This window comes from Procambarus clarkii, chromosome 27, assembly GCF_040958095.1.
Source record: "Procambarus clarkii isolate CNS0578487 chromosome 27, FALCON_Pclarkii_2.0, whole genome shotgun sequence".
Lineage (NCBI taxonomy): Eukaryota > Metazoa > Arthropoda > Malacostraca > Decapoda > Cambaridae > Procambarus > Procambarus clarkii.
The window spans coordinates 3170612-3187043 of record NC_091176.1 but is presented as its reverse complement, the minus strand read 5'-3'; the positions used below and the strand labels follow the sequence as shown (position 1 = coordinate 3187043).

The 16432-nt window shown below is 49.3% G+C and overlaps 1 protein-coding gene across 1 annotated transcript in view; it reads right to left on the bottom strand.

Moving 5' to 3' along the window:
* Positions 1-4574: 4574 nt before the first annotated feature.
* Positions 4575-16432, bottom strand: part of Snr1 (SWI/SNF related, matrix associated, actin dependent regulator of chromatin, subfamily b, member 1) — a 100792-nt gene continuing 88934 nt past the window's right edge. Inside the window, exons 8-10 of the mRNA XM_069332252.1 lie at positions 11505-11636; positions 5141-5176; positions 4575-4892 (exon numbers count right to left, since the gene is read on the bottom strand). Of these exons, the coding sequence (XP_069188353.1) occupies positions 4865-4892; positions 5141-5176; positions 11505-11636 (196 nt within the window). The 3' untranslated portion in view covers positions 4575-4864. The remainder of the gene's footprint in view (positions 4893-5140; positions 5177-11504; positions 11637-16432) is intronic.

Below are 16432 nucleotides of genomic sequence, written 5' to 3'. Positions count from 1 at the left end.
AGCCACAGCAGCAGCAGCCTCTGCCAGCCACAGCAGCAGCAGCCACTGCCAGCCACAGTAGCAGCAGCCTCTGCCAGCCACAGCAGCAGCAGCCACTGCCAGCCACAGCAGCAGCAGCCTCTGCCAGCCACAGCAGCAGCAGCCTCTGCCAGCCACAGCAGCAGCAGCCTCTGCCAGCCACAGCAGCAGCAGCCTCTGCCAGCCACAGCAGCAGCAGCCCCTGCCAGCCGTAGCAGCAGCCACCACCAGCCACACCAGCCACTGCCAGCTGCTGCAGCCACTGCCAGCCGCAGCAGCCACTGCCAGCCACAGTAGCAGCAACCACTGCCAGCCACAGTAGCAGCAGCCACTGCCAGCCACAGCAGCAGCAGTAGCCACTGCCAACCCTAGCAGCAGCAGCCACTGTCAGCCACAGCAGCAGTAGCTACTGTCAGCCACAGCCGCAGCAGCCACTGTCAGCCACAGCACCAGCAGCCACTGCCAGCCACAGCCACAGCAGCCACTGCCAGCTGCAGCAGCAGCCTCTGACAGGCGCAGAAGCCACTGCCAGCTACTGCCAGCCACAGCAGCAGCCACTGCCAGCCACAGCAGCAGCAGCCACTGCCAGCCACAGCAGCAGCCACTGCCAGCCCCAGCAGCAGCAGCAGCCACTGCCAGCCACAGCAGCAGCAGCCACTGCCAGCCACAGCAGCAGCAGCCACTGCCAGCCACAGCCGCCACATAAGCAGCAGCAGCCGCTGCCAGCCACAGCAGCCACTGCCAGCTGCAGCAGCAGCCACTGCCAGCTGCAGCACCAGCAGCCACTGACAGCTGCAGAAGCCACTGCCAGCCACAGCAGCAGCAGCAGCCACTGCAAGTCACAGCAGCAGCAGCAGCAGCAGCAGCAGCAGCCACTGCCAGCCACAGCAACAGCAGCCACTGTCAGCTGCAGCAGCAGCAGCAGCAGCAGCCACTGCAAGCCACAGAAGCAGGAGCCACTGCAAGCCATAGCAGACACTGCCAGCCACAGCAGCAGCCACTGCCAGCTGCAGCAGCAGTCACTGAAATCCTCAGCAGTAGCAGCAGCCACTGCCTGTCACAGCAGCAGCAGCAACCACTGCCAGCCGCAGCAGCCACTACCAGCCACAGCAGTAGCAACCACTGCCAGCCACAGCAGCAGCAGCAGCTACTGCCAGCCACAGCAGCAGCAGCCTCTGCCAGCCACAGCAGCAGCAGCCTCTGCCAGCAACAGCAGCAACAGCCTCTGCCAGCCACAGCAGCAGCAGCCTCTGCCAGCCACAGCAGCAGCAACCACTGCCAACCGCAGCAGCCACTGCCAGCTGCGGTAGCCAGAGCAGCAGCCTCATAAGCAGCAGCAGCCACTGTCAGCCACAGCCACTGTTCCTGTTTTGTTTCTCAAATCATCTATATATATATTGGGCGGTCTAAGGGTTAAACAGTTTACAAGCAGGAAAACTTCCCAATCAACTGTTGCTACATATTGTTATAAACAGCCTCCTGGTGCTTCGAAGCTCATTAACTGTTTAATAATTGTAAACAAAGCTGCCAAAGATTGAGAAAAATGTACACGTTCGTAAGCGCTTGCATAACTGCTTTGTGAATTTGGCCCCCCCCAGGAACCCGAACCCGGCAAGCTGGGAAAGAACCACACCCCTGGCGAGCAGACAAGCAGAGGACACCACTAAGGTAAAACACTGCCAGGAAACCAAGGCCAGAGTTGACGACCGACCTGGATCGCATTACCCAACGAACTAGAGCTGCTGGGTAGCCAGTGTGGGGGTTCCGGGGAGGGGAGGGCTGTGCTGACGAGCGGCGAGGTGTGAAGTTTGCTTGTTTCTTTGGGATTTGAGGGAGTTCTGCCTCTCTATTCAGTTTTTGGTTGCAATTTTCTTACCATGTGGGGTCTGTCTTGTTTTGCCTACCATTCTGGGTGCCTAATCTTGGTCGATGGGAGATAAGGAAAACCCCCAACCTCAGGTGCGTTTTCCAGAGGCCATTGCTCCCTGTGTCTCTCTGAAGGGGCCAGGTTCTGGCTCGTGGTCCCCAGTAGGCTGAGCTCCATTGACTAATGTATCGCATATTAGCCCAATAGCTCCAGGAAGCCAGAGGGGCTCCCTGCAAAAAATTAAGCTAAAATAGAAACTTAAATATTCCTAGGCCTAGTAAGCACATATGTACTATATTAGGCCGCTGATATCATATTAGGCCTAGGAACGTTAGGTTAGTTTAGTCTGGACAAACACAGAAATCACAATTGTGTGATGCATCAAATGAACAAATCCACAAGGGCCGTGACGAGGATTCAAACCTGCATCCGAGAGCATCCCTTGTGGATTTGTTCATTTCAAGCATCACGCAATTGTGATTTCTGTGTGTAATGAAGTAAGGGTGAAGAGGGAGAGCAACCTATTGACATAGCTCGAGTGCATGTGGGGAGTTGTGTAAAAACCTGGTTTGTGCCTCGGAGAGGCTGCAGGATCCAGTAAGTTCAGTAGAACTTCGGTTTCAACTCCTTTTGACCATGTCGTAGCTCAGTCGATTAAAGCAGCGTCTAGGATGCTGTCGGACGCAGGTTTGAATCCTCGTCACGGCCCTTGTGGATTTGTTCAATTTATGCATCATGCAATTGTGATTTCTGTGTATAATGAAGTAAGGGCGAAGAGGGAGAACGCCCTATTGACATAGCTTGAGTGCATAGGGGGTATTGTGTAAAACCCTGGTTTGTGCCTCGGAGAGGCTGCAGGATCCAGTAAGTTCAGTAGAACTTCGTTTTCAACTCCTTTTGACCATGTTGTAGCTCAGTCGATTAAGGCAGTGTCTGGGATGCACTCGGATGCAGGTTCGAATCCTCGTCACGGCCCTTGTGGATTTGTTCATTAGTTTAGTCTGTCTTCACAACAAACAAAAAATCTTTTCCGGTCTATCCAAATTCAATATGTCCGATTTCTACTTTCTAATTGCGTTCAACGTCAGTATATGTACTATGGTCCTCATCGTCACTGAGTACGCACTACCAAAACAGTAGGATGGGCTGAATTATTGCACCTCCCTCCCACTCATTACACTTCTGTACTTTCTTCATTTCCTGTGATGCACAACCAGGATACCTTTTTTATCAGTTATTATCAAAATATATCTAGTTCTAACACTACACAGGCTTGGAACATCTTACTCCCATGCAACATGATTAGTCACAAGAAAGTGACTGAAAAGTTTATATCCAACCCACAACTGAAAATAAAGAAACATCATCGTTTCTTCACTTTTAGTTGTGGGATTGTCATCATATTGTTCACATCCGCTGCTTTAGTTGTGGGATTGTCATCATATTGTTCACATCCGCTGCTTTAGTTGTGGGATTGTCATCATATTGTTCACATCCACTGCTTTAGTTGTGGGATTGTCATCATATTGTTCACATCCGCTGCTTTAGTTGTGGGATTGTCATCATATTGTTCACATCCGCTGCTTTAGTTGTGGGATTGTCATCATATTGTTCACATCCGCTGCTTTAGTTGTGGGATTGTCATCATATTGTTCACATCCGCTGCTTTAACTAGTATTCTACCATATTTTACACCACTGTTACACATTACATGTGATGAGTCACAATAATGTGGCTGGAGATATGATGACCAAACCTCACATCAGAAAGCGAAGAAACCATGATGTTTCGGTTCGTTCTGGACCATTATCACGGCTTAATAATAGACCAGGACGGACCAAAATGTTGTCATTTCTTCACTTTCTGATGCGTGGTTTGATGATCATACCAGTGTTACACATTATGTTAGGATAGAACAATACCCTTCTATGATATCCTTTAGCTCTAACTCTTTCTAGGTTGCATTTCCTTGCTAGGACTTTCACTGTATCAGTTGCTTTTTATTGCCAGATTCACTGCTACTAAATTCTTACTTATAAAAATGATTCCTTTTTGACACAAATCCCAGGGATTTAATTTGATTGTTGAGAGATACCACAACTTCTCTATCCTCCCTATCGCCCCATATAATTCCCCATCCACCGTCGTTTTAACCTTTAATGGCATTCAATGCAAAGTTAGAAACTGAAATGATACTATTTGTGGATTTTAAGAGAGGTTTCTCAAATCAGAATTAAGAAAGATCTTTTTTGGAAAAAAAAAGTCTCTTGCTTTAGTGTTTCAGCTCTACAACATTGTCAGCACTTCCCCACATTACAGAAAAGTCAGTTTTTCAGTGACCTTTAAGTAAATTACACTTTCAATGCATTATTCTATACACAAGGAAGAGTATCAACAAAATGTTTTTTATAGTAACTCATACATGGAATCAAACGTTGACCAGACCACACACAAGAAGGTGAAGGGACGACGACGTTTTGGTCCGTCCTGGACCATTCACAATCGACTTGAGAATGGTCCAGGATGGACCGAAACGTCGTCGCGTCCCTTCACCTTCTAGTGTGTGGTCTGGTCAACATACTTCAGCCACGTTATTGTGACTCATCGCCTGCACATGGAATCAAACTTTTATTTTTATCACAATTAAACTTAAGAAATGCGAATCTAGTGGGAATAAAAGCGATGAAACTCTAAATGTTTGATCTTTATTACAAAAAGTATACATTTAATGACTAATTTTTTTAAATCATAATAAAATTAAACTAAAATAGTGCAGTAGATAACTTTTACATTAACAGACAGCAGTGAACCATGCATTGATCAAAACATTAATATAGGTCTAATCATGATAATATCAAAGAACACTATCAAATATGCTGTGTCCACAACATTCTAGTCATAATATTCAACAAATTAAAATTATTTATATAGCTTTCCTCAACCTCCAGGTGATTACTTGTGATACAATGCTTAGTGCTCTCAGATATCTGCCTTAGCTCTTCTATCCCTGCAAAATTTGTCAAAGTATTAAACTCTTCACTTCATGTAGGGTTGGATAGGGCACTAGGCCAAACCTTACCTAATTCATTATTTCATTATGTGGATCTATACAATTTTAACTTCACATTATGATATTCATACCGAGGCAACAAAGATCTGCTTGACCCCCTCTTATGAATACTGTATATTACTCTAACATATAATATAAAAATACAAGAAATTGTAGTTTGACCTTGGGCCTCCACATAACATTACCAGCCTGGAGTTGTATTTGCCAATCGCCGCATTCTCCTGCAAATATTACCGACATTAGATGGTGGTAACTAAATCTAACTAAATAACTAAGGGCAATGTAGGGAAAGACAGTTAAAGATATTCAAAACAAGCATTCACCATTCACTTGATTTTTGACACAGTTCAGCATCACATAGCCTTAGCACTATTACCCATAACACTTTCGTTCCTTAGGGACGGAGATGACATCCACAAATAACTCTGCGAATGTTCCTTAGAAACATAAGTGACGTCCAAAATTAAAATATTTGTTAAAATTCAAGTTTTTATCCGATCTTTATGGGACTGGTTTTAAAGTGTGTGCCGACGTCTTCACATTTTATTGCAAGCCGAGGTGAGAAACTTGAAAAAGAGTAACTACATTTGTGAGCAGGTATGCCACTGGGTGCTCGCTCACGAGTAACGCTTGGCCAACTTTCGGCGAATATGCATATACCCCTATAGGGAATTCAATTGCGAACATTTTCATACCAAAATGAACGACGTACAATGAAAATTGAGGTGAGAAACTTGAAAAGAGTAAATACACTTGTGAGCGGCAGTGCTCCACATTTTCATACACTAGGTACAAAGTACTTCATACGAGCTATAATTTTACAAATTTTCTACCTAACCATATACTCAAAAGACCTCAAGATTGCATTCAGTTCCCGCTTCTTAACACACTCACTATATCTACACACCTAACAGTCACTTGAAAATGTTATTATCACATATTAGTCAATAAAACCAAATCATCTAAATGTTTGTACACTTTCAAAATCATAAGATTAGAGGGATGATTTTTAGCATATCTTGCAAGATTATTTGAATTTCTTAATCTTTTCCCACTTCCCAATACAGTACCAGAAATGCATCAAAAGTGGCCCATTTCTATTGCTCTAATCCTTTATATTTTGTCATACTTGATTCTTCCTCCAGCCTTTTAGCAACATCTATGCCAATCATATTCTTTCTAACCGGTGTTTTCATTTCACCGGCCACTTTCCTTCCCTAATTTGCTCTTCGAGGAGAGCAGAGGAGATATGATCACAATGTACAAGTTACTGTGAGGAAAATAGGTGGACAAGGGCAGCAACATTAAACAGAGAAAATAAGACCAAGAGGTAGTCATTGGATATCAGAAAAACAAATGCTATAGGAATGTTAGAAAGCATTCATACTCTATACAAGTGGTCAAGAAATATAATGCATTGAAAGAAGACATTATGGATGCCATCTCAATCAACAACTTTAAAAGCAAGTACATGTATGTTCAAGAGATTAAAAAAAACCAGGGTTGAATGTAATGAAACGCCATTTTCTGGGTGAGTCCCGGAGGCTCCCCGGAGCTATCCCAGGCTGATATGCTAATGTCAGACTTTGGCATCAGTCATGTGTATGGAGCTCTTAGGCCTACCGGGGACCACGGCCAGAACCGGGCCCCCTCAGAGAGGCAAGGGGAGCAATGGTTTATAGAAACCCTCATCTGGTTGGAAGCATTCTATGTCTGCCATCGACCGGATCAGGCACTCAGAAAGTTAAGCGCCCGAAAACAAACCCCTATTCTGGTTAAAATTGCTACCAAAAGCCGAACTAGTGGATAGAACTTCCAACAAAAAACGAGCAAACTAGTATGACATCACACGTCGCCGCGCTGATGTCTGTGCAGCTCCCCCCTCCCCGGGAGGGGAAAAGGGGAACCCCAGACCCTTCACGCCGGCTACCCACACCTCAGTTCTGAGGCTGGATGTCAAAAACACAACAAAATTCTGACCGGGAGGGAGGGAGGGAGGGATGCCGGGGAGCCTCCGGGACTCACCTAGAAAATGGTGTTTTATTACATTCAACGCTGGTTTTCTGGTGGGAGCACCGTCGGCTCCCCAGAGCTTACTACCCACAGACGGAAAAAAGAGGGACTTACCGGGGAGGCGGTCGTCGCTCACTCCTTAACTCGAAGTCGAGACAACTGGCTGCAACCGTCGACCAAAAGCAACACAGGCCCGACGGGGCCCAGGGACATTCATGAGGTAACGAGCAGCCAGGACCCTGTTCGACCGCCAAAAACCCCGTGCCCGAATATCAGACCAAGACATATTCCCAAAGACAGCAGCAAGAGCCGCGAACTTACGGACGTCATGGGCACGGGGATAGACCGCAGGCTGGCTGGATTTGATAACCCTACGGATGACCTGGGAGACCCGAACCCGCGAACAGGGAAGAAGGGAAATCGGATCAACCCAAAGAGCGTCCCCAAACACAGAAGCTGTGACGCGCAAATAACGACAAAGCGCCGCAACTGGACACAAAGCATGATGCACCCCCGGCCGTACCAACCAAGCATCAACCACCCATGGACCCTTCTGGAAAGCAGCAGTCTCATTCTTCGCCAGGAAAGAAGGAGACAGCTGAAAGGTGCCTCGACCACGCCGACGCGAAGAGATCCATCTCAGGATGCCTGAACGTCTGGTAAAGCCAACGGAAGGAAGCGTCATCGACCGTCCACTCCGTGGAGAGGGGAATGAAGCGAGACAGGCTGTCGGCCAAGATGTTGGACACTCCCCGTACGTGAACCGCCAGGAGAGCCAAACCCCGAGAACTCAGCAGACGAGTCACCCGAAGCAACCAACCCCAAAGAGCCAAGGACCACCAAACCCCCCGCGGTTCAGGCAATGAACCACCGGAGAGTCCGAATGGAGCCAAATCGTCGATCCGCTGTGACCCGAATCCTCTGAAGAGCAGACCACACCGCCGCGAACTCCCGCACTGTGCTGTGGGCTCGACGGAAGGACGGACCCCAACGCCCCTGGCCAGCCTGGTAAGCTCTGGTCACAAAACCCCAGCCGAGAGACGGAGCATCCGTGAACACATCGAGCGAGGGCTCGTGCAGGCGCCAAGGCACTGAACCCCGAAAAACCCGAAGAGGAAGTCGGCGACGCAGCAGCCGACTCAAGGCTGCCATTGGTCGAACCCAGCGATCGTGAGAGAGGCAGAAGGGACGACCCCGAAGGAACCAGAACAGCTAACGAAGCCAAACCCGACCCGGCGGGTAGACGACCATCGCAAAGTTCAGGCTCCCGCACAGCCCCTCGAGCAACCGCTGAGTGACCCGAGGGCCCACCAGAAACAGACAAGGGCGGGACCGCAGCCGCAGGAGAGACTCCGGAGGGAGAGACAAGAAGTGGTCTGAGAGTCCCAAACGAAACCCAGCCAAGTCCGAACCTGAAAGGGAACCAGATGGGACTTCCTCCAGTTCACCAAGAACCCGAACCCAGCAAGCTGGGAAAGAACTAAATCCCTGGCAAGCAAGCAAGCCGACCGCCTGGGAGCCCAAACCAGCCAGTCGTTGAGGTAGGCCAACACCAGAACACCTAAGAGACACAAACGGGCCACCACGACCCGCGTAAGGCGTGTGAACACGCGAGGTGCCAGGTTCAACCCGAACGGAAGACAACGAAAGCGGTAACATAGATGCCCCACAACAAAACCGAGCCAGTCCCGGAACCTCGGATGAATCGGGACATGCCAATAAGCGTCCCGGAGGTCCAGGGACACCATCCAAGCACCTGGATCCAAGAGGAACCGAACCTGGGACAGAATAGTCATCCGAAAGGAGGGACAATGAACCCAAGGGTTCAGACAGGACAAGTCCAGAATGAACCGCATGTCCGCGCAGTCCCGTTTCGAGACCGGAAACAGACAGGAAATCCACCTGAGGGACATCGTCATTTCGACCACGCCCAAGCGAACCCACTCCAAGACGACTCGACAAAGCGCAGGGGAAGAAACCTGCCCTGCCAGCCCCGACCCCTCCAAAGGGAAAGGGCTACCCAACGCCACCGCAGGCCGACAAATACGACCCGAAACGCCCACGAATTGTGGGACCAGGCATGAGCGAACAGTGCAAGCCTAACCCCCCCCCCATCGCCCCGTCAATGGGGGTAAACTGCGAAAGGGCCGGCGCCCCTTACGAGACCCAGAACCCCGCACAGAGCGATCACCGCGCCGACCAGACGAGGGCGGGTCCGAAGAAAGAGCCGAATCCGAACCTGACACCAGTGGCCTACCATGACGAGAGGAACCTCGAGCCCTGGCACTACCCCTCTGGGAAGACCCCCCACGGGACCCCCGGAGGACCAGCAAGTCCAACATCGGAGGACAAGCAGACGAAGCAGCCTGGATAAACTGCGCTACAACAGACGCCTCAAACAGAAGAGGACAAAAAGGCGACGACAACCTAAGAGCCAGGGCCCCAAGCAGATTCGACGAAAGAATCCAGCACCACCTGTCGACACGTGAGCCCGGGAAGCATAGAACAGGGAAACCGCATCCTGCAAAATCGGCGCAAAAAACTTCAACAAGGCAGCCAACAAGCGAGCCGCCGAGGACAAGACGCCAGACCCCGGGATGGACCCAAGCGCCCTCACATCCTCCACGAGCCAATCCGATGACAGCTCCAGGAGGGAAAAGAACCGCAAGCCCGAAGCCAAAAGGCCCAGGGTCCTTGCGCAAGTCCTCCGCAACAAGCGCCGCCGAAAGGGAGGGAACCCCGTATATGGAGCTGAACAACGCCAACATCACGTGGAAGGGCAGGGGCAAACAAGCACTCATTCAGGTACTCAAGATTGCCCCTCAGGAAATCCTGAACCACCGTGGAAGTTTCTCACCACTCCGGCGTGCGGGAACGACAGGAGGAATGCCAGGTTTCCAAAACAAACAAGCAACCCTCAAACTCGCACAAAGCGAGTGGGGGCTCCGGGGTCACATTCATCGGACCCACGCGCCCCCTAGGGGATTCCCAGGGTCCTGAGCATTTACTTTAAGAGGACTCGCACCCAGGTAGTCCCACGCAGGGTGCTGCTAACCGGCGCCCAAAATTAGCAAGCGAACTTCTACAGCTGAACCCCAAGGACGAGTACACACACGGGGACCTAGCAGGGGGCACCACCGAGGAGAACCGTGGTAGGGCAAACACCAGTGGATAATAGGGCAGAACCCCCCCACAAGGCAAAAAGAAAAAGAAAAACAAAACCCAGCAAGAGGACAGCGAACCCCAAGCAACTGAGACGGCCGCTATGTCGGGAAAACGAATCTGTGCAGCACGCTGCACCCCTACCAGTGCAAACTGCCACTTACCTGCAAGTAACAAGGGAGAACAGAACTTCCAAGAGCCCAACAGGCGGCCGAAAAAACGAACGGTAGAACGGACCAGCAGTGACAGGTCCCGAGGAGCCTGTGGAAGGTGGCCCAAAGCTCCAAGGGCAGTACTTACAAGGCACCTAAGAAAGGCAGCCCTAGGCGCATGCAGCCCGAGTACTGAAGATAACTCCTGGCTCTCGCACCCTTGGAAAAACAAACACCACACACGAAGTACAGTGCAGTAGCGACACCGGAGCCAGAGCACACGCCCTCTGCCTATAGCATCAGCCTCAAGAACCGAGTTGTGGGTAGCCGGCGTGAAGGGTCTGGGGCTCCCCCTTTCCCCTCCCGGGAAGGGGGGAGCTGCTCAGACAGCGGCGCGGCGACGTGTGACGTCATACTAGTTTGCTCGTTTCCTGTTGGGGAATTCTATCCACTTGTTCGGCTTTTGGTAGCAATTTTAACCAGAATAGGGGTTTGTTTTGGGGCGCTTACCTTTCTAGGTGCCTGATTCAGTCGATGGCAGACATAGAATGCTTCCAACCACACGGGGGGGTTTCTATAAGCCATTGCTCCCCTTGCCTCTCTGAGGGGGCCAGGTTCTGGCTCGTGGTCCCCTATAGGCCCATAGAACTCCATACACATGACTGATGCCAAAGTCTAACATTAGTATATCAGCCTGTATAGCTCCTGGGAGAGGACGGGACTTTCCCCAGAAAAGTATAAAAACTAAGAGACATGGGAAAAGTTAGGTCTCATTTCCCAGTCACTGAGGCAAGCACCGACTATATTCTCACCAACTTTCTGTATACTTTCAATTATTGTGTTGCAGCAGCAGCAGACAAATGCCTCTTGTAGTTCTTACATTCACTACATTCATCTTAATGACAAATTATTTAACGGCAAATCTGCCACACTAATTCCATTCCTTTTGCATCAACTTCTGCATTTAATAATTTCTATGTGTACCTTCAAATTTCTCTATTTCATCTTATGTACTGAAGCTCTGTTCTCTTCCATACACAAATACAGACAGAAAATTAAAATATGAAAGCAGAAAGCTTGTGTAATATTTACAAAGCAATTATATTCTTATTTCATAAGAAACTTCAGTCTCAATAAAAGCTTACAAAATGCAAACAAGCTAATATGCTTGAAAATTATATTGATCAAAGTTTTTTAAGTACAAGTACAGTATGTTTCTAACCTGGTGTTTCTGTCTTGGTCCCTGATTTTCTTCTCCATCTCAGCATCTGTGAGAGTTTCAAGAAATGGCGACCACTGTTCTGCTTCGCTTTGGGACCGGAAAGGAACTTCCACACAAGGAAGAGGCGATTCACTGTTTCAACAAAACCTATTTGTTATTCCATTCATTTCTTACATTTACTGAAAATGACATTTAGATTATATCTAATAGAATAGACATCACATGAAAGGACAGTGAAAGAAATCAATACTTGACGACATAAGGCCTAAGGTTATAACAAGCATACTGAAACAACTGTCTGGAAGGAACACGGTGTCAGAGAAGTTCGAAATATAAGTGCTTAGAATAGTTTTTATACTTACTATATGCAGAAAGAACACAGACCAGCTATAATACTGATATTTGTGTAAATGAAATACTGGAAATAATTTATAATTATTAGTCAGTGCAGGAATTGTCAGGATTATTCAAACAAGTGTTGATGAAACTAAGGAAGCCAAAAACAAAAAAGTAAAAAAACCAGCGTTGAATGTAATGAAAAGCCATTTTCTGGGTGAGCCCCGGAGGCTCCCTGGAGCTTATCGGGATAAAGTTTGTTATATTAGACCAGGACATTAGCTAAGAAGTTCAGACCCACCAGGGACCAGCGCCAGAACTTGGCCCCTTCAGAGAGGTTTCAGGGAGCAATGGTCCTGGAAAACTTGTGGTTGGGGTTTTCCTTATCTGCCATCGACCGGGGTTAGGCACCCAGAAAGGTAGGCATAACAAAACAAACCCCACATGGTAAAAAAGAAAAACAAAAAACTGAACAGAGAGGTAGAAACTCCCTACATTCCCAAGGAAACAAGCAAACATCACATTTACTGCCGCGCCGATCGTCCGCGCAGCCCTCCCCGCCCCGAGAGGGAGAGGGGGAAGCCCCGGTCCTACAGCGTCGGCTGCCTAGCATCAGTTAGGAAGCTAAGCTTCAACCAATGCGAAAAAAACGCCGATCGTTGGGAGGGAGGGTTGCCAGGGAGCCTCCGGGGCGCACCCAGAAAATGGCGTTTCATTACATTCAACACTGGTTTTCTGTGGAGAGCTCCTATGGCTCCCTGAAGCTTCATACCCAAAGAGATGGAAAAGAAAGGGCTGACTCGGGAGGTGGCCGCCACAAACTTCGCAACGTGAAGCCAAGACAACAGGCTGCAACCTGCGACCCAAGGCAACAAGAACGCACAGGAGCAGACGCGCATAAAGAATGGGTGGCCAAGAATCTGTGCAACCCTCAAATCCCTGCGGCCGAAATGAGCCCTAGACGTCACCAACACAGCAGCAAAAGCTGCAAACATCCGAACAGCACAGGTGCAAGGGCAAACCGCAGGCTGGAAGACTTAAAAACTCTGCGGACGACCTGGGAGACCCGAGCCCTGAAACAGGGAACGAGGGGAACCAGATCAAAAGAAACAGGGAACGAGGGGAACCGGTTGCGCAAAAAGCGCAACCGGACAACACAGGATGCACCCCCGGCCGAACCAATCAAGCATCAATAACCCAAGAACCCCTCCGGAAAGCAGTCGTCTTGACCGTCAGCAGAAGGACGGAGAAAGGCTGCAAACGTACAAACCTACCACCAGTACCAAAGAGCAGAAACCTGAACTGAAGGGGTTACCACAAACTGAGAAGAAGATAAGAAGACACCCTGATCAAGGACCAGGATGGCTCAGGCGACGCATGAGCAGGCTGGAGGTGAAACAAAACATGAGAAAGCGTACGAAACGGGACAGATGTGACGTCCACCCCGAACGCAAGCCAGAGCGGCTCCGCCAGCGCCACACAAAACGAGGCCCCAGTAAGAAACATCAAATAACTGTAGTCCTGAAAACCCAAGAAAGGACAAGACAACCTGATGCGAAAGAGAAGACAACCTATGAAGAGCAAGAAAAAAAGTGCATATAAACACCAGGAACGTCATACTGTCGCCGAGACGAAGCTCACAGGTGGGACACCCTCAACAAAGCCACCTGCTCACCACAGAGATGGTGATACCCGCATCAAAATACCAGACACGAAGAGCCGAGGAGAAGGCCGAACCAGTCACATACAGGACCGGTTCTACCTGCCGAAAGAGGCAGAGCCGCGAGAAAACGCCCCGGGTTCGGACACCTATCAAACAGTGTCTGAAAAAAAAACTGGGCCGGCCACCAAGGGACCATAAGGACTACTCTCGTGGGAATAGGCTCCAACCGAGCCAGAACCCGAAGCAACAGCTGGACCGGGAGAAGAGGAACAGGTACCCCCGCCTCGACCAGTCCTGCTGAAATGCATCCACCGTGAACGCCTCGCAGTCGGGAAAGGGCGCTGCATAGAATGGGTGACGCCTAAACCACGCCGACTCGAAGATGTCCATGGCCAGGAGTCCATACGTCCGGCAAAGCCAACGAAACGAGTCGGCGACAACTGGCCAATCCGCGAACAGAGGAATGAACCGAGACAGCTGTCCGCCAGGACGCAGGACACACCCCGGACATGAACCTCACGGTTAGCCAAACCCCGAGAATCCAGCAAACGAGGCACTCTAAGGGACCAACCCCAAAGGTCAAACACCTAAGAGAAACCCTGTGGATCTGGCAAAGAACCGCCAGAGAACAGTCCGAATGAAGCTGAATGGTAGAGCACCAAGTGACCCAAACCCTCCGAAGCGCAAACCAGACAGCCCCGAACTCCCGAACCGTGCTGTGAACCCGACGGACAGACCCCACCATCCCCGGCCGACCTGGTGAGCACTGGTCACAAAGTCCCAGCCGAGAGATGACCTGTCCGTGAACACATCGAGCAAAGGCTCGGGGAGGTGCCAAGGCACAGTACCCCGAAAACCCCAAAGAGGAACCTGGTGACACAGCACCAACACAAGATCCCCGGAGGAACGAACCAAACGATTGCAGGAGAGGCAGAAGGGGTTGTCTCCGAAGGAACCAAACAGACGCCAAAGCCAAACCCGACCCCGCGGGCAGACCACCACGTCAAAGTTCAGACTCCTGCACAACTGCTTGAGCAACCACCGAGCAACCCGGGACCCCTCATGAACAGCCGAAGGCGGGACCACAGCCGCAGCAACACTTCTGGAGGGAAAGACAAGGAGCGACCCAAGAGCACTAAGCAAGACCCAGCCAGGTCCAAACCCGGGACGGAAACAGATATAACGGCCTCCAGATCACCAGGAAACCAAACCCGGCGATCTGGAAAGAACCACACCCTTGGTGAGCAGACAATTGGACCGACTGGGAGCCCACACCAGCCAGTCGTCGAGGTAGGCCAGACACTGAATCCCAAGCAAACTCAGACAGGGCACCAAGATCCGGTAAAGATGTGTAAATACACCCAATGCCAATTACAAAATAGGGAAGGAAACAAAAGCGGTGGTGGTGGGGCATGTAGCCCCACCACCAACTGTGCCAGTCCCGGAAAACTGGAGAGGAATGTGCCAAGAATTGACCTGTAGGTCCAGGGCCACAATCCAGGCACCTGAGCCCAACAGAAGCCGGACAGGAGACAACAGTCCTCTGATGAGGGCATAGAATTCAGGGCGCAGACTGAAGGATCGACGGATCGACCACGTCCAACGCTCCCACTAAGATGACATGACGAAGCGCAGGGGAAGAAGCCCACCCCGCCAGGTCTGAACCCCCCCAAAGGGGAAGAAGCCGTCCACCGCCGCCACCAGAGGCCGTAAGACAACCAAAAGCTCCCACTAACTGCGGCACCATGCGAGAGCCAACAGAGCAAGCTGCTCCCCCAGCGCCCCATCAACAGAGAAGGGAACGGAGCCCCTTCCAAAAGAAAAAGTATACATACACATATATACATACATATTATTTATATACTCATACACACAAGGTATGTTACTCACACGTGCATATGCACATACACATGTGCACACACACACACACACACACACACACACACACACTTTATTACTGCATTAACAGACAAGGTAATAAATCAGGAGGAGCAAATCAAGGAACTAGTGAAAGAAAATGAGGCATGGAAAGTGAAGTGTGGTGACTTTGAAGAAATAAACAAGAAAATAGACTCATATGGTGAACAACTCCAAGCAAGCCTAAGGGCTAACATAGAGTTAGGTAAGGATCTCCAACTGGAAACTTCACTGACAACTCACATAGAGGAGGTGAATAAAGAACTAGAAAAGTATAAAGAAGAAATAAAAGCAACATATGCTGAAGTTGTAAAAGAGAAAGAGACTATCAAAGAAGTGTGTTCGGAAGTCAAAACCAGAAATGACCAACAAGAAGCAGAAATTAGGCAAGCAATTAGGAAAGAACTGGTTACCAACAGTAAACTGGTACAAAACACTGCAGATAGAACTAAGTCCATAATCATTTTTGGATGTTTAGAGAAGGAAATTTCATCTAGGGTGGACCGAGCGGCAGAAGAGATGAAAATCATAGAGAAAATAGTAGGTTTAGGAGAAGGCTCAAAGGAAAATGTCACTGATTTTAGAAGAATAGGAAAATATGAGAAAGAAAAGAACCGCCCCTTGAGGGTGACGTTTAATGGAGTGAAAAACATGATGGAAGTGCTAAGAAATGCCAGGAAACTGCAGAGTGATGAGGTTGGCAAATTTTGGTCAATAAGACAAGACCTCTCCAAGGAAGACAGAGAAAAGCTGAAAATGAACCTAATTGAGGCAAAATGTCTAAATGGGGATAGAAATGAAGAAGACAGAAATTCTTTTTTTTACAAAGTGACAGGGACTGGAAAGCTTGTGAAATGGTACATAAAAACAAAGCAACAAGATCAGTAGTGGAAGGGGGAGTAAAGAGCAAAGGAAAAGGGAACATGTTCCTGAAAATTGTATATACCAACATAGATGGAGTGAGGTCAAAAACTTTGGAGTTGCAAGATATAATCCAGCTTAGGGTCCCAGA